Source organism: Zea mays, chromosome 8 (assembly GCF_902167145.1).
Source record: "Zea mays cultivar B73 chromosome 8, Zm-B73-REFERENCE-NAM-5.0, whole genome shotgun sequence".
Classification (NCBI taxonomy): domain Eukaryota; kingdom Viridiplantae; phylum Streptophyta; class Magnoliopsida; order Poales; family Poaceae; genus Zea; species Zea mays.
In genome coordinates this window covers 173,978,936-174,003,531 of record NC_050103.1, presented here as the reverse complement: position 1 = coordinate 174,003,531, position 24,596 = coordinate 173,978,936, and the positions used below count along the sequence as shown (strand labels likewise).

The 24,596-nt window shown below is 46.4% G+C and overlaps 4 protein-coding genes and 1 long non-coding RNA gene across 10 annotated transcripts; 3 read left to right on the top strand and 2 right to left on the bottom strand.

The window, feature by feature from the left end:
• Positions 1-1,216: 1,216 nt before the first annotated feature.
• On the bottom strand, positions 1,217-2,306 carry LOC100501085 (uncharacterized). Its single transcript, NM_001195909.2, has 2 exons — positions 1,845-2,306; positions 1,217-1,760 (listed from the first exon to the last, which is right to left on the bottom strand). The coding sequence occupies exons 1-2, from the start codon at positions 2,169-2,171 to the stop codon at positions 1,314-1,316; spliced, it is 774 nt and encodes a 257-aa protein (NP_001182838.2). The 5' UTR covers positions 2,172-2,306; the 3' UTR covers positions 1,217-1,313.
• LOC103636479 (uncharacterized) lies at positions 2,229-2,660 on the top strand. Its single transcript, XR_558039.2, has 2 exons — positions 2,229-2,319; positions 2,385-2,660. It is a non-coding gene; the product is annotated as an uncharacterized lncRNA (long non-coding RNA).
• A 4,429-nt stretch (positions 2,661-7,089) lies between these two features.
• Positions 7,090-10,801, top strand: LOC100382859 (uncharacterized). The gene is made up of 3 exons (NM_001352296.2): positions 7,090-7,833; positions 9,181-9,658; positions 9,746-10,801. Exons 1-3 carry the CDS (start codon positions 7,325-7,327, stop codon positions 10,547-10,549), a joined length of 1,791 nt encoding a protein of 596 aa, NP_001339225.1. The 5' UTR covers positions 7,090-7,324; the 3' UTR covers positions 10,550-10,801.
• A 291-nt stretch (positions 10,802-11,092) lies between these two features.
• LOC100279596 (MYB-type transcription factor) lies at positions 11,093-20,454 on the bottom strand. Of its 6 annotated transcripts, none has more exons than XM_035961418.1 (3): positions 18,654-20,454; positions 15,814-18,494; positions 11,093-15,640 (listed from the first exon to the last, which is right to left on the bottom strand). In XM_035961418.1, exon 3 carries the CDS (start codon positions 15,524-15,526, stop codon positions 12,419-12,421), a length of 3,108 nt encoding a protein of 1,035 aa, XP_035817311.1. In that variant the 5' UTR covers positions 15,527-15,640; positions 15,814-18,494; positions 18,654-20,454; the 3' UTR covers positions 11,093-12,418. The 6 variants fall into 6 exon arrangements, 5 of the variants coding, with proteins under 5 accessions (XP_035817311.1, XP_035817310.1, XP_035817309.1 ...); XM_035961417.1 differs by having other exon boundaries at positions 11,093-18,494; positions 18,654-19,068; positions 19,236-19,700; XM_035961419.1 differs by having other exon boundaries at positions 14,652-15,640.
• Positions 20,455-20,616: 162 nt separating this feature from the next.
• LOC100193897 (Ras association and pleckstrin y domain 1) lies at positions 20,617-21,996 on the top strand. Its single transcript, NM_001138972.1, has one exon. It carries the CDS (start codon positions 20,666-20,668, stop codon positions 21,647-21,649), a length of 984 nt encoding a protein of 327 aa, NP_001132444.1. The 5' UTR covers positions 20,617-20,665; the 3' UTR covers positions 21,650-21,996.
• The last annotated feature ends 2,600 nt before the right edge of the window (positions 21,997-24,596 follow it).

Below are 24,596 nucleotides of genomic sequence, written 5' to 3'. Positions count from 1 at the left end.
CAAGATTGAAGACAGCTTGGGTTTATCAGATCTCAGATTAGAGAAACCTGTGGTTTATTGGCCAAGCTACATGTTAAACAATTTTTTTTGGATTATAAAAAATTGTATCAATATTTTTGTAACGCATCATGAATTTAACACTGTTACTATGTTTTGGCTATAACGTTGCTGAAACAAATCTCTGATGCAAGATTGAAGACAGCTTGAGTTTATCAGACCTCAGGTTAGAGAAACCTGTGGTTTATTGGCCAAGCTACATGTCAAACATTTTTTTTGGATTATAAAAAAATGTATCAATATTTTTGTAACGCATCAAGAATTTAATACTGTTACTATGTTTTGGCTATAATGTTGCTGAAACAAATCTCTGATGCAAGATTGAAGACAACTTGAGTTTATCAGACCTCAGGTTAGAGAAACCTATGGTTTATTGGCCAAGCTACATGTTAAACATTTTTGTGGATTATAAAAATTATATCAATATTTTTGTAACTCGTCAAGAATTTAACACTGTTACCATGTTTTGGCTATAACATTGCTGAAACATATCTCTGATACAAGATTGAAGACAGCTTGTGTTTATCAGATCTCAGATTAGAGAAACCTATGGTTTATTGGCCAAGCTACATGTTAAACATTTTTTTGGATTATAAAAAATCATATCAATATTTTTGTAACTCGTCAAGAATTTAACACTGTTACCATGTTTTGGCTATAACATTGCTGAAACATATCTCTGATACAAGATTGAAGACATCTTGGGTTTATCAGATCTCAGATTAGAGAAACCTGTGGTTTATTGGCCAAGCTACATGTCAAACATTTTTTTTGGATTATAAAAAAATGTATCAATATTTTTGTAACGCATCAAGAATTTAACACTGTTACTATGTTTTGGCTATAACGTTGCTGAAACAAATCTCTGATGCAAGATTGAAGACAGCTTGAGTTTATCAGACCTCAGGTTAGAGAAACCTGTGGTTTATTGGCCAAGCTACATGTTAAACATTTTTTTTTGGATTATAAAAATTGTGTCAATATTTTTCTAACTCGTCAAGAAGGTAACACTGTTACCATGTTTTGGCTATAACATTGCTGAAACATATCTCTGAAGCAGGTTTGAAGTCTGCTTGAGTCTATCAGATCTCAGGTTAGAGAAACCTGTGGTTTGTTTGCCGAACTACGTATTAAATAATTTCTTGGGTTATGAACGATTGAAGTATTAAACCTTGTATCTATTCATGCTACCATATACAGTTTACATTGCCTGTGTGAGATTACACCACCCTACCGATATGTCTGCAACTCCTTTTTTATTCTTCTATTTTCTCTGTCTTCTCAGCTTCCGGCGGTGAGATATCCTGCTCGTAGATGACCTGAGCAACCAGACCAATGAAAATCAGACCCAGAGCAGCAACCTTCCTCCACTCCACCTCTGGTGTTGCAAAGATGGCATTCGCAATTGTAATCCCGAGTATCCCCATCAGCCCCAGGTAAATGTTCATACGAGTTTTTGATCCTGCACTCTCCTCTGCAATCTCTTTGACCTTCTGTGCTTCCACCTTGGCTTTCACCTTTATTTCCATCTTGTTCCGAGGTTTGACCTTGCCAAGGCTTTTGAAGAACATCCCTTCGTTTTTCTCCTTTTCGATCCAGTCTTCGAAGTCCTCTAACACCTTATCGTTCATTTCTATCTCTTGCCGTTGCACCTCAGCCGTCTCCTCGAAGGCTTGCATCTTGCTGTCGAGCCTCTCCAGTATCTACCTCGTCAGACACCGCAGTTGTTTGTCAAACAGTGAGTATCAGTAAGATGTTCATAGCTATTGATGGCAAGAGATGCTCACCTGGTCACCAACGGCATCAAGTTCTTTCATAGCGTTCTGCCCAATCAGGTCGAACTCCGAGTCGGCGTCCTTGGCGAACTTGGTCAGGTAAGCAGAGCGCTCGTCCAAGAAGTCTGTGATGCGCACCTTCTGCGTCTGAAGCATGGCGATCTGTGCAAGAACCTCCTGCTGGTGTTTGTCGCCACCAAGCGGCGGGGGAGTGCCGGATTCGGCATCCTCAGAACTGCTGGCAGAAATGAAAGATCTCTTCCTGCCTAGCAGAGCACGCCGGAACAGAGAGGATCTGCGCAGCGAGGGGCATGACTGAATGGTGTGGAGAGTAAGCATCTCCTACTCTCTGTAGTCGCTTTGCTGTTGCTGGTGTTGATTTGGCAAACGATTTCTGCCTACCTCTCGTCGTCGCCGGAGCCCGGGAACCATATCCCTTCTGTTCCGTAACAAGACCAAATTGCCCTTGCGTGCTGGGTTTCCTCAGGTACTATTACGTCTTGCTTTTGCTTGCCACTCCCACTTTGCATGAAGTGGAACTTTGTTGTCCAGTTGGAGCCACCGAAAATATCGAGCCCCACAAGGTGTCACGAAGTCATTAGTCGGGCCGAAATCGACGCAGTTGGGCATCATGGGCTCAAGTACTGAAAGATAGCTGGGCCGTAATGAATGACCACGTACAAGTCCAAGGAATTATATCGATCGATCATGATTGAAGGCGCAAAGTCGTATGACACAATTTTTTGGTTTGATCTCACCACTCACCAATGCTATTATGGAATGAAATGGTAAGCTCGCGCTTATTGCCATTCGAGCCTGAGTTTTTTTCCCTCACGAATTGAAACCCGAACGTTGAATTATTGCTGCTGGGGGTGGTCTTTCTCTGTTTGTCGCTTTTGATCCAGGAGCTCCCTTGTTCAACGCAGTGATCTATACTATACCCACATGATGGCACGATTAAAAAAGGATCTTGACCTTGACGTAGTTCCGCAAAAACAAACGCATCCTATAAAACTCGGAATCACAAAACGATGCTCTCTGCACTGCAGTACTACGCAGCCCACATGATGCGAATCCTTTTGCTGCAGGCTTCAGCAGAATCGCCGGGATCACATATACATTCTAGGTGAATCCCCTGCTGTCTGTGCTCGGGACACCAGAAACGGCCTGCACGGTTTCATTGAGGCCCGGCGCCGCTCAGGATTCAGGAGTAGCAAGCAGACGAACATGCAGATGCCTGGGACTGGCAAGCGACCAGCAAGCCGAGCCGGGCGAGCAACATGATAGGAAGTACTGCCCATTTGGACAGCCATACACGTCGCTGTCGGCGCCACCAGGGCGTCGTCTGCGTGCATATGCAGTGTAACACGGGGCAGCACGACCGCAACACAAGCTAAAAACAGGGTGTACGTACTGCGACGTGCATGGGAGCACGGTACGGGTTTTGCATGACGCTGTGCTGTGCATGTGCTTGAGGTGCTGCTCATACTCCGTACAGGCGTAGACTGCAGTGCAGGCGACGAGGATAGCTGTGATCGATGTACTACTACAACTACTCGCACCATTACGATCACGAAAATGTCCAGCTGGATTTATTCTCTGCGAAACGGTCAGCTGGATTAATTTTCCTCACGAAACGCGGTCACTTGGACTAATTTAGGCCTGGCTGTCACGTTCTTCCGTAATAGTGATGGCCCAAACACAATGTCAATCAACAAATAATGTAAATATACGTGTACGGGCAAAACCCGCCGGTGCGGCAACCGCGTATGATTCGACATTCGTGATGATGTTGGACTTTCCTAGAACCGGGAAATTCGGGTAATAAACACTTCGTACCAGTACGTTGTACTTATTGTGGCCATAGCCGTCCTTTTACAACCAAATTAGGGCATGTACAACCCAGATACTGCTGCACGGTACTCCAAGTACAAGATACAACTAAAACACAACATAATACAGTGGTCATGTCTAAAACATGTGTCTTACGATATTCATTGTACCAATCAGATCATTCAATAAATTAAAGTGACCAATCAGCTAGTCTCCTGTCTCGAACATAGAGCTAAGACACTGTGTCTTCGTCAAGATACGTGTCTTGAGTTTTTTTACATTCACTCCCGTAGACACACTGTAAGACACCACTTAAAACACCCACTGTACATACCCTTAAAGGGCTTGGCATGTTACATAACTGCGCAGATCACCTATAACAACGTCAACGGTGTGCATATTTTGTTAGAATGGACCCACTTGCTAGTTATGGACAATGTACGCGTCTATCTCCGTTCCTGTTTCCTCCGTTTGCTTGCACAACCGAATGAAAAAAAAAAGATGTGTCATGATGTGGGGGCACGATCAGTACAAACTAGTACAAAGCCAGCCCTCCTCGAAGCGTATAGCGTTCCAGTAAATTCTGTGGCTGGTACTTGAGATATATATATTCCAAGTTTTTTTTCTTCTTCTCTGGCAATCAAATCATGACTTGATTTCGAACGAGGAACAACGAATTCCCAAAAGTTAATTCGGTTCGGGCAGAGAACCAACCAGGGAAATTTTTTTCCCTGTGTCTTAGAATCGGTCGCAACTGGCCAATTGCGATGAAACAAGATGCCACTGTAGTAAAAAAAAGAATGTAAAATACCCTGTCTTCCACTTGATCCGTGGTCAGGTGGAGCTGTGCTAATCTTGTTTCTTGGCTTCCACCTGAACGAAGCCTGGTCCACTTGTCAGCCTGCGTGAATGCTGACGACAAAAGGCCGTTGTTCGTAGAAGAGGAGGGACCAGCACCACCAGGACCAGGTTGTTGATGGGGTTAGTTGGTGCAGTGCACCTGAGAAGTGACACCGTCTAGTCTAGTGGATTGGATCCTCGCCCCTCGAGGTTCGATTCCAACAAACCACAGGCACTGGCTGCAACAAGATATTTTGTGTACTGTAAAGCTTTTCAGCTTTCTTTTGGTTACGATGATGAGATTTTCGCGGTATACCAGCTCTTGCTGGACCATTCTCTTAAAAGAAAAGTGAATTCACTCACGATCTTTTGGATTTTTTTTTTCGTTTCGTTTCAGATGGACTACAATCTACTATATGGACTAATGTAGAGCTAACAGTTAGCTGGTAATAGTTAGCTCATTTAGATTCAATTGGATCAAGCTATTAGTCTAGCAAATTGTCAACTAAATGACAACTAGTTAGACAAAACCAACTAATAGTTCGCTAGCTAGTTAACTATTAGGGTGTGTTTGGTTTGACTTTTTGCCCCCTAAAAGCCAAAAGTCAAACCAAAGGGATGGATACAAGAAGCGAAACAGTTTTTTCTAAAAGCCGACTTTCTCGCAGTGCAAAACTAAAAGCACCCTTGAATCTGCTTTTAGTGGCTTCCAGATGGAACTGTGAAAACAAATATTGAAGAACTTTTAAAGACTTTTAGTGGTTTTCACCAAACGATTTTTAACTTTTTAACAGCTCATAGCCCACAACAGCTTTTCCACAGCTCAGAACCCACGTATCATCTTTTTTCACAGCCACAGCCTAACCAAACGGACCCTTATTACCTAATGCATCCAAACAAGTTCTAAGCTATTTGGAAATTTGATTTCTGAAAACTTTTCAAAGTTTAGATATAGACCAGACTTAGGGCTCCTTTGAAACGGAGGATTTTTTTTCGTCTCCTGCGTTTTTCTTGTGAAAAATAAACTGATTAATGTAAAACTCCTATACGATTCCTCCGAAATTCCTGCATACCAAAGAAGCCCTTAAGAGCATGTCTAGATCCATCGTTATTAATAGTACATAGTTAATATTAACTGCTATTAGATAGTTTGATCCAATTAGTAAAATAGTTGTTAGTTAGGTATACCTAACAATTACCTATATCTTTTTGTATCCAAGGAGCTAATTATCAGCAAATGCCTATTTAGCTCTATGGATCCAAAATTCCAAATACTCCATATGTTGTAAATTATAAAATGTTTCAGCTTTTCTACATATATTTATAACTTTTGTTATGCACATAGATATATATGTTTCAGCTATGAATCTAGAAATATCAAAATGTGCTATGATTTAGGACGAAGGAATTGTTGTAACCTTAAATTTATGAGGTGGGAGGCAGAAATAGATTATTTCTATACTCTATTTTTGCTCCGCAATGTATACCATGTTCTTTAGCTTATTCATGTGTGTAGCAGCAGTGCAGTATAAAAGTATTATGTGGTCAAGAGTAGCATACATGTATATTGCATATGCAACCATTTTAGCTTAATGAATCTATTCGTAAATTATGATTAATGGGTTGGCTTTCAATTCTGACATTCCAAGTGGGACCTGTTATTGAATTGAAGTATCACAGCAGAAACAAGACAAAATCATAGGGGGGGGGGGGGGGGGCGAAGAGTATGCTAGATTAGCCTCACATTTATTTCCCAACTTGGAGTGAAGTTCTAGTGGACAAGTTAGGCAGCCATCTGAATACTTAGCAATAGATTTATCACGCTATATTATGCTACTATATTGAACAACTGTATAGATGCTGGTACAAGTTCAATGATCGATGTTGTCATCTCATAGCTTGTAGACTGGTCTCCTCCAAATTTTGTATTGTCATTCTTAGCAATGGTGGTCTACCGAAAAGGACACCTCTAAATTAAACTTGGATGATCAGGCAACTAGATATATATAGAACAAGTCTCAACCAAAGACAAGGCAACGAAGGGATCCGTTGACAGCATTATGGTACACAACGCAAATCAGCAGAAGACAAGACAGATTTATCTACTAATTGTATATTGCGGACCAAATCCAACGTCTGTGCTAGACATCATACCATATAAATATATAATTAGCCGTTACCAATTGTTTTTTTCATTGTCTTTTCCAAGCTTCACATTACCACACACCTCTCCTCTATATGCTTTTATCTTGCTGGTAAATTTGGAATGGGTCATGTTTTGAACCCTAATACCTCGCAACGCGTCTAATTAGTGTCTGTTTGACTGTTTGTATCCATCCATCTGGATTACATGTAAGATACCGTATTACCTAAATCCATTAGTTAAAAGATCTAAATGAACACTCAGCTAGTTTTTAACTGGTCGCTATTGGTTATATGAATCCAAATAACCTTTTAGATTCACATAAAAACAAGTCAGTCCTTGCTAGGCATAACATAATCGACTCTCTTAACACAGACAGGGGACCAGACAAAATGCCTTTTTAGCTGCTTGTGGCTGCGCCCGGCGGGCGACGCCATTTATCACACCTCACCTCCGCCACCCGGGTGCTTACGTGGCGCGGCACCACCAGCTGATCCTGATCGGCGCAGGAACGGAGTAAACGCTTGCTGGCTCTCTAATCCCCGTCCCTCATCCCTCACCCTTTGCAAAAATCACAGCGGCAGGGGACAGCAAAAATCTCCATGCCCACGCTCGGCCTAGATCTCCGGCGAGCCGGCCCCGCGCGGTAGCCGATTCACTCTCCGACCCCGACCCGATGGGCGGCGAGGTGCCGGAGCCGCGCCGGCTGAGCCGCTCGCTCAGCTTCGGCTGCGGCGGCGTCCCCGAGGAGGCGCTGCACCTCGTGCTCGGCTACGTGGACGACCCGCGCGACCGGGAGGCGGCCTCGCTCGTGTGCCGCCGCTGGCACCGCATCGACGCGCTCTCGCGCAAGCACGTCACCGTCGGCTTCTGCTACGCCGTGGAGCCCGCGCGGCTGCTCGCCAGGTTCCGGCGGCTCGAGTCGCTCGCGCTCAAGGGGAGGCCCCGCGCCGCCATGTACGGGCTCATCCCCGAAGACTTCGGCGCCTACGCGGCGCCCTGGGTCGCCGAGCTCGCCGCGCCGCTCGACTGCCTCAAGGCGCTCCACCTGCGCCGCATGACCGTCACCGACGAGGACATCGCCGTGCTCGTCCGCGCGCGCGGCCACATGCTACAGGTGCTCAAGCTCGACAAGTGCTCCGGCTTCTCAACGGACGCCCTCCGCCTCGTCGCCCGCTCCTGCAGGTAATACCCGTATCTCTGTTCCTCGTCTTTCATCCGCTGATCTGCTACACCGTGTTTGTCCAGCCTGCTTTCCCATTACGGTGTGCTGGGAAAGTAAGCTGGTAGTTGCGCACTTGAGTACTTGATCTTTTCCCCCTCCTCGAGGAATCATGATTGATCCGGCGGAGATGTTACTAAGGCGGTGTTTGGTTTCTATAGACTTTAGTCCCTTCATTTTATTCCTTTTTAGTCTATAAATTGCTAAATATAGAAATTAAAATAAAATTTTAGTTTCTATATTTAGCAATTTTGGAACTAAAATGGAATAAAATGTAAGGACTAAACATTAGTCCCTAGAAACCAAACACCCCCTAAAACGGAGCAGTAACAGATAAGCTTGGGCCGTGTGTCAGTTTATATAAGTAGTCACAGTTCTAATATGGGCAAGATGCAGCTCGCCTGCTTCTGAATTCCTTCCCTCCCTTCTGTGAAATTGGCATGGGCAAGCTCTGATGCGATCATAGGTCATAACATGAAAGAATTTTCTTGAGTATAAATGGATGACATCCATAATACTGCTGGTTTGATCGTTAGTCCAGTGTTTTTTTTTTGTTTCCATCTCAATAGTATTTGGCCATGCTGTGAGGAGTCCCCAGTTCTTAGTACAACAATTTCGTATGAGCAGGCTGTTTGAGGTGTCGTCAAAATGGCAGGTGATCTAAACACTCCCGGGAAGTTAGGAGCACTTATGTGCCACCTTGATTGGGATTGAACCGGACAGCTCTGTCCCCAATGAAACATATTTTTGACCAAAATTCTGTTGCAGCTTTGCATGTTGTTGATTTCAGTTATCAACCAATTCAATCATGAACACATTTCATATGTTACCAAGTCTTGTATTTCAGGCAGCATCTTTTCCCTTTCTTCTTCCCAAAAGTCTTCCAGATGGTTTGATTTTTTCTATTTCTTACTTGGAATTCTTTAACGATGTTCCTGAATCAGTTGACTAAGGAAGTTTAATAATAGATGGTCATGGAAGTTCTGTGTTTGATACATATGTCTCCATCTCAAATGTTTATTAGTATTACTTTTGTATGCTGAAGCTACTTTCCTTTTTGATACTGGAGGCAAGAAACCATGGTGGATGCTCTGTTGCAATTGCAAGTCATTTTTCCTCACGAAAAAATTTGCTCTAGTTTCTTTAGCAGGTCTTTTTTTTAATGTGTTATTTACTGATGCACAGTGAATTTATCATTCTAACTGCATGATATCACGACAGAAACATGTGTTTTGTTTTCGTGGACGCGACTTAGCACGTCTTTCATTAAGAGGAGAACAACAGTAACATGCTATAAATCATCTTGACAGATCTCTGAGAACTTTGTTCCTGGAAGAATGTATAATTGCCGATGAAGGGAGCGAATGGCTCCATGAACTCGCCGTCAACAATTCTGTTCTGGTGACACTGAACTTCTACATGACAGAACTCAAAGTGGAGCCTGCCGATCTGGAGCTTCTTGCAAGGAACTGTAAATCATTGATTTCTCTGAAGATGAGTGACTGCGATCTTTCGGATTTGATTGGTTTTCTCCAAACCTCCAAGGCACTGCAAGAATTCGCTGGAGGCGCTTTTTTCGAAGTCGGAGAGTACACCAAGTACGAAAAGGTCAAGCTCCCACCTAGGCTATGCTTCTTGGGGGGTCTTACCTTCATGGGTAAAAACGAGATGCCCGTTATCTTTCCGTATTCTGCGTCGCTTAAGAAACTGGACCTGCAGTACACTTTCCTCACCACTGAAGATCACTGTCAGCTTATCGCTAAATGCCCCAACCTACTGGTTCTCGAGGTAACTTTTTTGTAGCTTTAATATCAGTTATCCGTCTAAAATAAGTGACTATCTAGTGTTATCTGACAAGATACATGCTCTCGACAGGTGAGGAATGTGATTGGGGATAGAGGACTGGAAGTTGTTGCCGATACATGCAAGAAGCTACGAAGGCTGAGAATCGAGAGGGGGGACGATGACCCCGGCCAAGAAGAGCAGGGAGGAGTCTCTCAGATAGGCCTGACAGCCGTAGCTGTCGGCTGCCGGGAACTGGAGTACATAGCGGCATACGTATCCGACATCACAAACGGGGCGCTGGAGTCCATCGGCACCTTCTGCAAGAACATGTACGACTTCCGGCTCGTCCTACTCGACAAGCAGAACAAAATAACGGATCTGCCGCTGGACAACGGTGTCCGAGCTCTACTGAGGAGCTGTACCAAGCTTCGGCGGTTCGCCTTGTACCTGAGACCGGGAGGGCTCTCGGATGCAGGCCTCGGCTACGTCGGACAGTACAGCGGGAACATCCAGTACATGCTGCTCGGCAACGTCGGCGAATCGGACAACGGGCTGATCCGGTTCGCGATGGGGTGCGCCAACCTGCGGAAGCTGGAGCTGAGGGGCTGCTGCTTCAGCGAGCGGGCCCTGGCGGTGGCCGTGCTCCAGATGCCCTCGCTGAGGTACGTATGGGTGCAGGGGTACAGGGCCTCTCAGACGGGCCGGGACCTCATGCTCATGGCCAGGCCGTACTGGAACATCGAGTTCGTGCCTCCCCGTCCCGAGAGCGCGTGTCGGGTGATGGCGGATGGACAGCCTTGTGTCGACACCCATGCTCAGGTTCTCGCGTACTATTCCCTCGCTGGAAGGAGGCCGGACTGTCCGCGGTGGCTGGTTACTTTGCATCCCGCGTGACTGTAGATACGGCAAGGTGTCCGAGTGTGGTTACTGTTACTACCAGCTGCTTGTGTACCGTAATGAACTGTAGTGCCGACGTACTGTAGCGGAGGTGTAGTGTAGTGCAATAATAAGTTGCGGTGTTGCTTGTACTGGTATCTAGTCCTAGGAGGATGTATACTAAGTTATGCTGTGCTTTCTTCTCCCCGGAATTGTATTCTGTTGCTTCCACTGTAAATATCAGAAATGGCTTTTTGCTAGTTTGGGTTGAAATAATGGACCTCACAGGTGCATTGCATGCACAACAGATGAGCTGAAAACTACGTTTTGTCATCCTCGAAAGCATCAGTCCAGCTGGTCCAGCCCCGGGAAGACGACGACAGTCACAATGAAACGGATGGGTGCGTCCCTCACTTGCCACTTGGAGCCCCTACGTGGTCTCGGTGGACAGCGGAATGGAGCCGTCGCCGAGTGGCCGGGGATCTGTCATCTCTGTGGCCACCGCGCCCACAAGGCGACAGCCGACAGCGCTGTTGGATAAGGCTGTGATAGTTATTTTTTGTTTCTTTTTATTTTCACGCAGCGCATGTAAATTGATATTGAACAACCAGTAAGGCAGTAACAATATATATAGAAAGGTGCACATGTGGATCTAATATGTTTAATATGAGTAAAGTAAAGACAAAAATAGTTGAAACTAGTGAAATAAGAATTATACTCTAGAGTAGACATAATGTTGGTCGAAGTAATCATCCTAGTCGATGTAGTGCAGAAATATAACAGTGACGATCGATTAGTCGTATCGATTATAATTTTCTATGTATTTATGTTGATAGCTCGTTCCAATCCTAACCATCGGGAATTTTTAATTTGTTTTCATCCATCTAAGCGCTTCTTTATTGTCTTTAAGTTTAAGACAAAATGGTGTAAGTGGTTTACTCCCTAGTTGTCAATGAGTACGGATACAAATAAATAACTATAAATAATTATCCATTTCAACTCGAATATGGTGGAATTTACTATCTTCGTCTCGAAGGATGCGGAGACCTAACCAGCCCACAACACAAACGAGGCCTAACAAGCTATTGTCTGGCCCATAATGGCTCCGACGCTGAGTACTTAGGCAAGAGGGGAGAAGACATGAAGATAACCGAACTATCAGACTTGCAACTACTGCAAATATTTGTCTCGATCTGATGCATATTGCAGTCTGGTTTTTCACATCAGAGCGCTATTGGAATCATCAGCGGCTTTGGAGGTGACGATTTCAGTGGCATCTTTGTCGAAGGGATGGCAACCGCGCCAGTCTAAGGAGGTGCTGAGTAATAAAACTAACTTCTCTGGTGAGAGACAAGTTGGAGCAATAAAACTACTCTGGTTGGTTGTGACTTTGTGAGCTTGCTGAAACTCTATAAAACTCTGGACTTGTCTATCCTGCTCGCAATGCAAAGGCGGGGGAACCTTGACAGCACAGCCCAAGCCCCTTCCTTCCTGATGGTGCTGTAAATTCCATGGTGGGCATTCAAGCGATGTGCTGATTTGTTGGATTCCTTTCAACGCTATTACAGCTAGCGTAGGGTTGCGAGTGAAGAGGAAGAGACCAACAAAGTCGATATATTTATTTAGCTTTTTTGTTGTTGCGTTGCTTAGTGTATTTATTGGATCAGTGGTTGGGAGGCGGACAAGTCAGTTGAACAATGCAATAGGAAGAATATAATTGGTGGCACAGCACCTCGGTGCTTGCTTTGTTTCTTTATATAGATAGCATGTGCACAGGATAGATACAAAACTAAAACCGTCTAGGAGCTAATCTAGGAGTTAATCTAGCATAGATGCTAACAACCTTGGCTACGCTATACAACAGAATGCTAACATCCCCCTGCAATCTTAACCGGTGGACACAAGGTTAAGATTGAAACGACTGCGCTCCAACATCTGTTTGGTTGCAGGCTTAGTAAATATATCAGCGATCTGATCTCCAGATGATATAAGCCGGACCTGCAATGCTCCAAGAGCCACTTTCTCCCTAACAAAATGAAAATCCACCTCAACATGCTTTATTCGACCATGAAAAACAGGATTGGCGCTTAAGTATGTGGCTCCCAAATTATCACACCAAAGAACAGGAGGACGTGGCTGCATAATACGAAGTTCTTTGAGCAAAGATTGTATCCAGATAGCTTCAGCAGTGCCATTAGCTAGTGCTTTATATTCAGCCTCAGTGGATGAACGAGATACTGTAGGTTGCTTGCGAGCGCTCCAGGATATAAGATTGGAACCAAAGAAAATAGCAAAACCCCCAGTAGAACGTCGGTCATCAATACAACCAGCCCAATCCGCATCTGTAAAGATACTCAATAAAGTAGAACCAGTCTTTCGGAGATATAATCCAGTATGAAGTGTTCCTTTTACAAATCGAAGAATGCGTTTTACAGCTTCCCAATGAATATCGGCTGGCTGAGCGAGAAACTGACATACTTTATTTACCGCAAAAGATAAATCAGGTCGAGTGAGAGTAAGATACTGAAGAGCCCCAACTATACTGCGGTAAACAAAAGCGTCTTTGTCACCTAGCTTGTTGCCATGATGTCGAGAAAGCTTGTCAGTAACGCATAAGGGAGTCGGGACTGACTTGCAATTCTCCATGTCAGCGCGACGAAGAATATCACGGGCATATTTCTGCTGAGTGAGTGTCATACCCCCGGAATTGGAAGCCACTTCAATGCCGAGAAAAAAATGAAGAGGGCCAAGATCCTTGACTGGAAAAGTCACTGAAAGCTGCTGCAAGAGAAGCTGAGTGATGGACGGTGAAGAGCTAACAATAATTATATCATCAACATAAACCAATAAATACATGATAACTGCGCCTTGATGAAAGGTGAAGAGAGAAGTGTCAGCAACCGAAGGAACAAAACCAAGCTGGCAGAGACGATCACTAAGACGAGAGTACCATGCACGAGGAGACTGTTTAAGCCCATATATAGCTTTATGAAGCTTGCAGACAAAACCAGGTTTTGAAGGATCTTGAAACCCCGGGGGCTGATGCATATACACATCCTCATTAAGAACACCATGAAGAAAAGCATTGCTAATATCAAGTTGACGGATATCCCATTGACGAGATATGGCAATAGAGAGCACAAGCCGGACAGTAGACATTTTTACGACTGGACTAAACGTCTCAAAGTAATCAATGCCGTGCTGTTGAGTGAATCCCCGAGCAACAAGACGAGCTTTGTATTTATCCACGGAGCCATCAGCGTGTTCCTTTATGCGAAAAACCCATTTGCAACTAATGATGTTGTGTCCAGATGGCTTGGGAACCAGGGACCATGTACCATTTTGCATCAGTGCAGTATACTCAGCATCCATGGCAAGGCGCCATTTTTCGTTGGCTAGAGCATGATGATAATTCATAGGAACAGCAGATAAGCCAAAACTTCGACTTGATGGATTATACCGAATAGTTCCATCGGTATGCAGCAGAGGCTTGCTGATGTTGTTTCGAAGGCGAGTGACAATGGTCGAAGTTGGAGCCGTGGTAGAAATAACCAAGTCTGTAGGGCCGGCAGCAGACTCGGTAGCAGGCGGAAGCGCATCAGCAGACAACGCGTCAGGCGAGTGCACATGAGGTGCATGTACGGCTGCTGGATAGGTTTCAGCAGGATTTGTGTTCGTGTCCTCATGCATGCGCAGCATAGATGGTGGAGAAGTAGCAGCTGGCAGTGGAGAAGTAGCAGCTGGCGGGCTGGGCGAAGTAGCAGCTGGCAGTGGAGAAGTAGCATCTGGCGGGCTGGAAGAAGTAGCAGCTGGTGGGCTGGTTAATGTTGGATGGTTATGCGATGGGCACGCAGCTGTGCACATGTCTGAGGATGTGATCGGCAAAGCAGCAGATGGCAAGGAATTATGATCAGTATCTGATCGTATTGGAGTGCATACTGCAGCTGGAATTATATCCAATCGAGATGAGGGCGCCGATGCGTGATTTGAAGAATCCGAAGACGATGCATCTGAAACAGACACAGGAGAACACTCGACAGACAGATTAGAAGCCAATAATTCAGGTCTATAATTTCTCATATGATCAACATAAGCATCCGGCTCACAAGAAGGATTAGAAGATGCGAAAGGAAACAGATGTTCATCAAAAACAACATCACGAGAAATATAGATGCGTCCATTAGAACGATCTAAACATTTGTAGCCCTTGTGCATAGAACTATAGCCGAGAAAAACGCATTGCTTGGAGCGGAAGGATAGCTTGTGATTGTTATATGGACGGAGGTTAGGCCAGCAGGCACAACCAAAAACACGAAGAAGAGAATATTCAGGTTTTTCATGGAATATAAGTTCTAAGGGAGTGGAATTATGAAGTGTACGTGTGGGCATACGATTGATTAAATAACAAGCAGTAATGAAAGCCTCATCCCAAAATTTGACCGGTAGAGAGGAGTGGGCAAGAAGAGCAAGACCAGTTTCGACTATATGGCGATATTTACGTTCAGCAATACCATTTTGTTGGGAAGTATGAGGACAAGTGACTCTATGCTGAATGCCGGTGGAGGCAAGATGACGAGAGAGACGTTGATACTCGCCTCCCCAGTCGGATTGGAAGATACGTATTTTTGCATTGAGCAAGCGCTCAACATGTTTCTGAAATAGATGGAAGGCATGTTCAACATCAGATTTGCGTTTAAGGAGATAGATCCAGGTGTATCGACTATAATCATCTAAAAAACTCACATAATATTTAAAACCACCGACAGAGGTGATAGCAGGACCCCATACATCGGAGTGAACAAGTTCTAGTGGAGAGGATGAAACATGATTGGATTTATAAAAAGGTAACTGATGAATTTTGGCACGCTGACACGAATCACAAACTGAAGACGACTGACTAGGTGCACATGCTAGTTTATTGGACCTAAGAACTGAAGACACAATACTAAACGAGGGATGCCCAAGCCGCTGATGCCAGAGATCTGTGGACGCCATGACAGCAGTAAGGCCTAATCGACTTGGGGGGGACGCCGAATGTGGGGAGCATGGCACCGGATAAAGCCCATTATGACTTTTACCTCGAAGGAGCGTTTTCTGAGTTACCCGATCCTTCACACAGAAAAAATTTGGATGAAGCTCAATGAAAACATTGTTATCAGAAGCTAATCGGTGAGCAGATAAAAGATGGTTGCTTAAACCAGGAACATGGAGAACATTACGAAGATAGAGAGGACGAGAGGAGCCGGGTAGCAAGGATTGACCAAAATGAGAAATTGACAAACCTGAACCGTTGGCAACCTGAACAGTGTCTTTCCCAGAAAAACGCTCGTGTGTGGTTAGGCGATCAAGATCACTTGTCAAATGATCATTGGCCCCGCTATCTAGAAGCCAGTCTGTGTCAATGTTGTATGCACCAGTGTTTGCAGAATTGGCAGAGCGGCTGCGAGAATCTTCAGGCTGAAAAGCATGATTGAAACGCTGATAGCAACGCAGCGCATCGTGACCATATTTGCCGCACACCTGGCAGGTGGGTTTGACGCCACCATGAGAATGGCCGCGACCAGGGCCACCGCGGCCACGACCCTGGTTACGCCCACGGAAAGGTCCTCCACGGCTGCCTCCACGAGTAAATGGCTGACGAGTTGCAGTGTTGGCGGAGGACAGGATTTCAGTGGTCGGAGCATGCCGACAGAGACGCACTTCTGCACTGAGGAGCTGGGAAAAAAAACTGGTGAGACTTATGGGATCATCACGGGCAGTTATAGCAGCAACAAGAGGCTCGAACTCGGCACCAAGGCCAGCGAGCATGTAACCAAGAATCTCTTCATCATTCAGCGGATAACCCAGAGATGCCATGGTGTCGGCATAACTCTTCATCCGCTGAAAATAAGCAGAAGCAGTCATGTCCGACGTCTTCTTGGTATTGGAGAGTTGATAGCGAACTTGCATAATCTGTGCACGATTATGAGAAGAAAGCATCTCATGCAGAGCCGTCCAGAGATCGACGGCGGTCTTGTACTGTGTCATCTGGCCCAGCATGTCTTCACTCATGGAGGAGACAAGAGTGCTCAGAACAAGCTGATCCTGAGTATACCAAAGCAAATACGCAGGATTCGGGACCTGACGTGCTTCAGCACCAGATCCGGTAGTGATGAACTCGGACGGAGCCTTGATGGAACCATCCACATAGCCGAAAAGCTGATGAGCACGCAGCACCGGGGAAGCTTGGGCTTTCCAAAGGAAAAAATTCTCCCGAGTCAAACGCACGGTGATGGCGTGACCAAGGGAAGAAAGAGATAGGCTCGGGGAGGAGGAGGCAATGGTGCCTGGGAAGGTGGAATTGGTGAGAGCCATAAATACTGGAGCAGCGATGGACGATGGGCGGGGTGGGGGAAAAAAAATGGATCGAATGCTCTGATTACCAAGTTGAACAATGCAATAGGAAGAATATAATTGGTGGCACAGCACCTCGGTGCTTGCTTTGTTTCTTTATATAGATAGCATGTGCACAGGATAGATACAAAACTAAAACCGTCTAGGAGCTAATCTAGGAGTTAATCTAGCATAGATGCTAACAACCTTGGCTACGCTATACAACAGAATGCTAACAAAGTCAACCATGGAAAAGGGAAAGCATGCATGCCATACCATGGTGGAAGACTGGAAGTTCAGAGTTCGTTGTAGTACCTGTTAAAGATGCTCCAGCTGCTATACCAAAATTGGTGCGCAGCAGGTACACGCACCACTTCCTCAGATATAGCGGTGTGAAAAAAGGATGCTCTAGCTCTCTAGTGCCGTAGTGCGCTCTAGGTAAAAAAGAAAAAGAAAAAAAAATAATAAAACCACAAACTTTTCATATCGGCTCGCGACAAGGGACGCCATGGTGCGGTGGTCCGGCGCCAGAAAAGGGCCTCGGCGGAAACAGTGCCCTGCGCTGCGCCTCTATTTCCACGATTATATAGCCCGTGCCCGTTTGCCGAATCTGAACATTTTACTGCCTGAGGTAAAGGGCTATACAAGACCGACTCCAGCAAATTATCTAAATTTTATTTATATGCATTGTTTTTTAATGATATGTAATATATACTGTATTGTTTTAAAATAGAGTTTAAATATAGGTATAGATATGAATAAGATGCTGAAGATATTAAAGTGGACATGACGCCCAAAAGCTCCACGGACCACGGCCCTCGCCGCTTTGCCACCACTTTCACCCGCGCGCAATGGCAGCGTAAAGACCGGAGCGGAGCAGCACTGCTAGCAACGCCGATGCCGGCCGGGGGCGGGCTTTCACCTGGCACGAGCGAAAGTCGCCGGAGCGGGGCGCAAAGCGTCACCCGTAGCAGCGCACCTCAACGCGAGTGCAAGTGCTCGTGTCATAGGAAGGGTTGGTGGCTACCGTTGCCGTCTCCCGGGAACCGGAAAGCGGGTTGGGTGGTGAAAGAGAAAGCACAAACCCACCCCAGCCCGACGACGTCGCGTTGGATTCGCATGTGAATCTTTCGTGTGCCCTTGTGCTCACGGGGCCCCGCCGCGCGGCAAGTTGCGGCCGGAGCAGCCTGGCTCTGGCCCTCGGTGTGTGGCTGGGGCCAGCTCAGGCAGCCGAGGCAGGGCAGGGCAGGGCACGCCATGATCTGCTAACGCAACAGAGGCGAGCGCGATTAAAACGAAACGGGGGACAATCGTCAGATTTCAGTATGCTATGGGGGGACTGGGGAGCAGGCCCGATATCTTATTTTATTTTAGTATTGTTTATAGATTTCATATGATACCTTCTTCCTCGGTGGACGTCCAACTCAGTGCCTACTACTGCGAGACCCTGCAAGAGCAAGCAAGCATCACACACTAAAGTGACTAAACCCTAAACGCATCACATGTGATCGTGGCTGGCCGTGTTTCAGGTTTCTTCTACAGCGACGTACGGCAAGCAGCAATGGCTGGCGGACAAAAACCTCGCGAGACCCTGCAAGAGCAAGCATCACACACTACAAGCGTTACCCGATCTGGTGGCCGGAGACATTGCACACCAAAAAATACATTAACAAGCCGGCACAGAAATCTTCCGACCCCGGCCGTACGTGACACTGGAAGAGGCTTCATCGAATGCTTTATTATTCAGTACCTTTTACGTGGAAGTTGTTGGGCTCTGTACTTGCCGAATTATGTACACTGAACTGAAACGGATGCCGCATTGCCGCCCATGGCGTCTTGTTCTCGATGAACGCAGTCGCTCGGAGCTGCCGCGAGCTGGCAGCTGGACGACGAGGCTGTGCCACTCTTCATCCTCGTCACACGAAGGGCTTCACGTCCACCACCAGGGCGCCGGCGGAGGGGTTGGTGGTGGCCGCGGGCGGCGACGAGCGCGGGGCGTCGCCTGGGAGGTTGACGGTGGTGATGTCGTGGATGCTGGACCGCCGCTTGTCCTTGCCGCCGGAGCTGAGCCGGATGAAGTACTTCTGCGCGTGGCTGGCCACCTGCGTCGGCGTCCGGGTCGTCACGTACTTGCGCGAGATGTTCCTCCAGTCCCCTCTCCCGTACTTCCTCAGCCCCATCAAGAAAAGCCTGTGAGAGACGAAACCAAACTCGCCATTTTCAGCGGGAAAAGAAGGCGAGCGGACCCGACCCATCCATCGACCCCGACCCGACCCCGTCGTCGTCCCAGCACGGCGGCGACGGGGTGCTGGTGGGACTGTTGCCTACTTACTTGTGCTCCTCCTCCGTCCAGGGGACACCCTTCTTCCGCTCCTGCATCTCCTCCGAGCCGCGCGCGCGCCTGAACCCGCGGTCGCCGCCGCCCCAGTCCTCGAGGGCGAACCCGGACGGCGGCGGGACCGAGCCGCTGTAGCGCGGGAACGGCACGAGCCCGCCGGCCTCGATGACGCCCACGTCCTTCTCGAGGGCGTGGTAGTGGCTCCTCACGTCGTCGACCGTCTTCCAGGGCAGCACCGCCGCCACCTTCTCCCACCTGTCCGGCGCGTTCCGGTCGATCTGCGCCAGCGCCTTCTCGAACAGCTTGTTCTCCTCCGCCGTCCACGCGTCTCCTCTCCGCCACAAAACCGAGTGCGTGTCCTGCTGCCAGAAGCAGGGCGCCGTCGCCGGCAACAGCACCGGCGTCCACGCCTCCGCCATCATCTTGGTAGCGAAGAAGACGAGGGAGAGTCAGAGTAGTAGGGGGAGGTGGAAGGTAGCGTGACTATTTTAGGCAGAAGAATCAAATTCCCGGCGCATGCCGAAGTGGCTGGAGTTTATTCTGGCCTAAAATGAAAACACGAGAGAGGAAGTGGAAGTGGGTTCTGGATCTGGTGATGGAGTTTTGTGGAATCTTGGTGGGGTTCGTGGCCTCTCAACTCTCAACCGTGGCCGCTTTCTCTGTTTATCTGTTCACTGATAGACGGCCTCCGGTCACGCTGCACAGCCCCGCCTTGCTCTCGGTCGGCTGCACCAACAATTTCATTCATTTATTGTGCCGTAGCATTGTAATGGGCGTTACTTTCAAATACAGCATCTTGGGATTTGCTGTATTTCTCCATCTAATTTAAAAGAACCTACAAAGTCTTTCAGTTCAACAATCATCAACCATAATGGAGAAGAAACTGAACAACGATGCCTGCCCCTAGAAAAGTACTGGGCCTGAGAAATGGGTCCTGCTCCGAAATGTTCGTGATTGTGGGCTTGTAGCAGATATTTATGACGGGACGCGGACGCGGCACAGTTGCTTCATCAATCGTTGGCCCCGTTTTGTTTCGGCTTTTCGCAGCTTCTGGTCACGAGAAGCTGCCGTGAACAGCCAAACACTCAGCTTTTCAGTCAGCTTCTATAAAATTCGTTTGGGTAAAAACTATTCAAAATCAACATAAACATATAATCGGTTGAGTCGTCGCAATAGTAGTAATCTGTCACTTTATAGATTCTGAGTCTTATGGATAATTTTATCTTTCTCCACACGTAATCCTAATGATACTTAGATTCTTCCCACAGCTAAATTCTCGGAAAAGCTGGTCAGAAAAAGCTGAACCCCGTTGTCCACTCGCCCTCACGGCCTCATCACCCACCCGGCCGCCCCAGCTGCCTGCCACTGCAACTCTGCGAGTGCCAGAAAAAAAATACTGCCACCCACCACCGCGCCGCCGCGCCATGGCTTCCCCATCCCCTTCCTCGCCCCTCCACCCGCACCAGCACCCACCTCCTCCGAATGTTCACCACCAATTCCAATCCCTACCGCCTTCGATGCCGCCACCGCCGCCGTCAACGGCGCTGCCAAAGGCGCTCGACCTTGAGGTTACCGTCGTCTGCGGGAAGCACCTGAAGAATGTCAACTGGCGCCGTGGCGACCTCCGTGCCTACGTCGTGGTGTACCTTGACCCCTCCCGCCGCGCCGCTACCCGCCCCGACGACGGCGGCGGGTGCAAACCAACCTGGAACGAGCGCCTCGTCCTCCCGCTTCCGCCCCACCTCTCCCCGCACGACCCCTCCATCCTCCTGTCCCTCGACGTTTTCCACTCTAAGCCCTCCGATTCGCCCAAGCCGCTCGTCGGATCCGCCCGCTCTCCTCTCCGCGACCTCCTCTTCCCCGCAAACCCTAACCCTAGCCACGATCCCGCAGCCTCCGCTCTCGTCAGCCTGCCACTCCTCCGCCCTTCCGGCCGCCCACAGGGGAAGATCCGGATCCGCGTCGCCATCCGCGAGCGCTCGCCGCCGCCTCCGGAGCCGCAATACCCTCCGCCTTCCAGCTCCCCGTACTACTTTCCACCGCCTCCTCCCGCCTACTCGGCCCCGCCTCAGTACGGATCTGACCAGTACTATCGCCCTAGTGGATACTACTCTGCACCTGCACCTCCACCACATCCGTATGAGTACACCGGAGGGCCCTCTGCACCGGTGGACTACAACAGGCAATATGAGCAGAGAGGGAGGACTGGGGCCGCTGGTAGTGGCAGTGGGAACGGAAGGTATGGAGCAGGCACTGGGCTTGCGGTGGGTGCTGTGGCTGGAGCCCTCGGGGGTCTAGCAATTGATGAAGCGGTGAAGTACAAGGAGGATAAGGGTGCAGAACGGGTGGAAGAGAAGGTGGTACCTGCTGGGAGGGATGATTACAGCGAGTATCGTGGCGACTATTGAACCGAAGTTTGTGTGAGTGTGGAAGAAAGCGCTGTGAGTTGATTCTTCTTCCATGCCTATGTGGGAATAAATCCAGTGTTAGTCTATGGCTTTCCCCATGTATGTATATATATTTGTGATGTTGTGAATTATTCTGATACCTATAAACTACTCCTTCGGTTCTTGTTTATTTGTCGCTGTTTAGTTCAAAAATGAACTAGCGGGCGACAAATATTCGAGAACGGAGGTAGTACAATGTTTTATGATGACAGATTTGGTGTGTAACATAAATATCTCATGGCTTGCTTTGATGGTGTACTTGTGTCTTGTTGTCTTGATGAATGATGATGGGTGTTATCTTTTCCAGCAATTGTATTGCGCTGTTTTCAGTTTATTTGGTGTGTTGAAATTATTGCATACTCGTCAAGGGCAACACTTTGCAGTAAATTGAAAGTTGGATATAAACATTTGTCGGTACAGCAAACTACGACTGGTTATGACTCCTATGAGCTTATTTATTATTTTGTGTGTTTCGGCAACCAGGAAATGAGCTGGTACATGTTAACTGGAAGTACAATTTGGGAAAACTTGGTCCTACGTTATAGGCGTATTGTTCAAATCTTTTTAGAGACTAAGCATAAGCTACAAGGATTTTTTTTATTTAATAACAGGAAAGCATATGTTGTTTTTTGTTTCATAGATCTTCTAAGCACATACCTGTGCATTATTTAGGAGTTCTCTTATGTTCTTTTCAGTTAATTTTAACCCCCCTCCAAATAACTACGCAGTATGCATTAATAAGCTTCACTGACACTGTTTGGAACTAAAACAAATTAGTAGGTCATTGTTCTATACTTGCTGGATGACCTTTTTAGTTTTCACATTGCAAGTTTCACAGCTTAGTGCTGCAAATTTTCCAAAGGATCCTCATACACTTCTGCTCAAAATAGTTGGTGGCGTGTATAAGAGAAAAAAAGTTTTTTCAATGATCATTCTTATATGTATACTGTTTTCTGTGTGTTTTTAAACAAGCATTTAGACATAAGGAACTAGGTACTCGCTATGCTACCACTCAACTCAGTATGCATCAATGCTTGTAGACAGTGGTGTTGTAGTTGTAATGTTTCTGGGCCAGCCTTGGACCCTGTATATGTTTCCCATTTATTATTTTCTTTGAGTGATACAACATGGTAAACTTTAACACTACTTACTGGTCATGGTATTTGAGCTAATGATGATTCTTTAACTTCTCAGTTAGTATGTGTAATTAAATAAAACGGGAAGCTAATTTGCGTTCATTTGATGGACATATTTGTCTATGGTGTCATTATGGTTGTTATGGTGTTAGTTTTGTCTTTTCAGAATTTTACCTTCCTATGTGGTACATCCCCAGCTCTGAGCTCTCAGATCTGGAGTCTATATGCTAAAATGAAGAAGATATCTAGAATAAGGAAACGGTTAGGCCAAACAACACAGTACCAACAGCTCCAGATTCTCAGATTTCTGGAGCTAGGAATACCCAGCTCAAGAATCTGCGATCCACAAATTTCTTGGATCGCCAGCTCTGCCAAACAGACCTATATATCTGGGAGACGCCACAGGTTATTTCTTTGATCTGAATCACAGAAATGGCTGAGGTTACTAGAAAAATATGTCACTGTTAAGAAACAACACATGGTTTAATCAATGGGAAATCAGATACTTCCTCCGTTCATAAATATATGACGCCGTTGACTTCTTTAAAAACTTTGACCACTCGTCTTATTAAAAAAATAATGATTTATCATTTATTTTGTTGTGATTTGTTTTATCACTTAAGGTAGTTTGTGCTTGACTTCAAATTTTACATTTTTGAATAAGATGAGTGGTCAAAGTTTTCAAAAAAAGTCAACGGCGTCATATATTTTTTGAAGGGAGGTAGTATCTGGGAACTAATGTGTTGATGGGTTGGTACTAGAATTCGTGAAATTTGCAGTTAGCATTCTATAATCTACAAATACATACTTGGGGCCTAGGAGGCGCCTCTGCCAACCTTTGTTTCATTGCATATTTTGTTGATACACACAGTTTATCTAGTTAAGCATGCATGTGGCATAATTTATCAACTAATCTAAAGGCCTTGTGGTTCCTCAGCTTCCCATGAAAGGTCAGTTTTTATGCTTATTGATTTTTCTGCGTAGGCAGTATTCCTCATATAAAGCTATGAAGTCCTTGGTGGTTGCCTTATTCCCAGAGTTGCTAGCCTTACTTTGAGGTTTTGCCTTGACGTTGATGCATAAGAGACGCTACAAGGTTTTAGTTACACTATAGGCGTCCAGGCATATCTCTAGCACCACACATCCACAGTATGCGCCTCAGAAACCATGACTATTGTTGTTGATATGATGATTGAACACATTATCTAGGTTTCTTGATTGATAGGCTTACTATGCAGGCAAATGGAATGCCGATATAAAGCTGCTAATGTTACTCTTCAGTAACCTTGTTTATTGTGTCAGAGTGTCAAGACTCTTCTGAAACCATAGGAACTTTTCTTAATTTTTTGAGCTTTTTGACATTTCTATGAATTTTGTTCTTAGTCATTGACTCTCCAGTCTTAATTTTTTGTTTGGTTGACTCATAAGGGAGACGACTGGCTACGGGATCTGATTGCACCGAATGGAAAGTGGCAAATAGTTTACTCTTCTGTAACTGATAACGCTGTAAACGATTGCATTCTAGCCCAACCAAACGATAGATGCAGTCTAAAATCGATTTCGGCCTCAACATTTAGCGGCGGCTGACGAAACCATTTATATTCAATTGGTTTGGTTTTCCCCTTGTTCTAGCTCTAACTACTTCGGGGTCAGGCCCAGCCCATGCTTGCTATTTAATAGCCGGTCCACATAATTTATCTTGCAACATGCTGCCGTGGCTAGCATGCACTATCGTCATCGTCATAGACATTGCCCGGCATGGCGCGGCCCTC

Coding starts and splice junctions, on each gene's coding strand:
- LOC100279596 (XM_035961416.1), bottom strand. CDS start 16,885: ATGGCTCTCACCAATTCCACCTTCCCAGGCACCATTGCCTCCTCCTCC.
- LOC100382859 (NM_001352296.2), top strand. CDS start 7,325: ATGGGCGGCGAGGTGCCGGAGCCGCGCCGGCTGAGCCGCTCGCTCAGC. Junction 7,834..9,180: donor CTCGTCGCCCGCTCCTGCAG/GTAATACCCGTA, acceptor TCATCTTGACAG/ATCTCTGAGAACTTTGTTCC. Junction 9,659..9,745: donor CCAACCTACTGGTTCTCGAG/GTAACTTTTTTG, acceptor TGCTCTCGACAG/GTGAGGAATGTGATTGGGGA.
- LOC100193897 (NM_001138972.1), top strand. CDS start 20,666: ATGGCTTCCCCATCCCCTTCCTCGCCCCTCCACCCGCACCAGCACCCA.
- LOC100501085 (NM_001195909.2), bottom strand. CDS start 2,171: ATGCTTACTCTCCACACCATTCAGTCATGCCCCTCGCTGCGCAGATCC. Junction 1,761..1,844: donor TTGATGCCGTTGGTGACCAG/GTGAGCATCTCT, acceptor CTGACGAGGTAG/ATACTGGAGAGGCTCGACAG.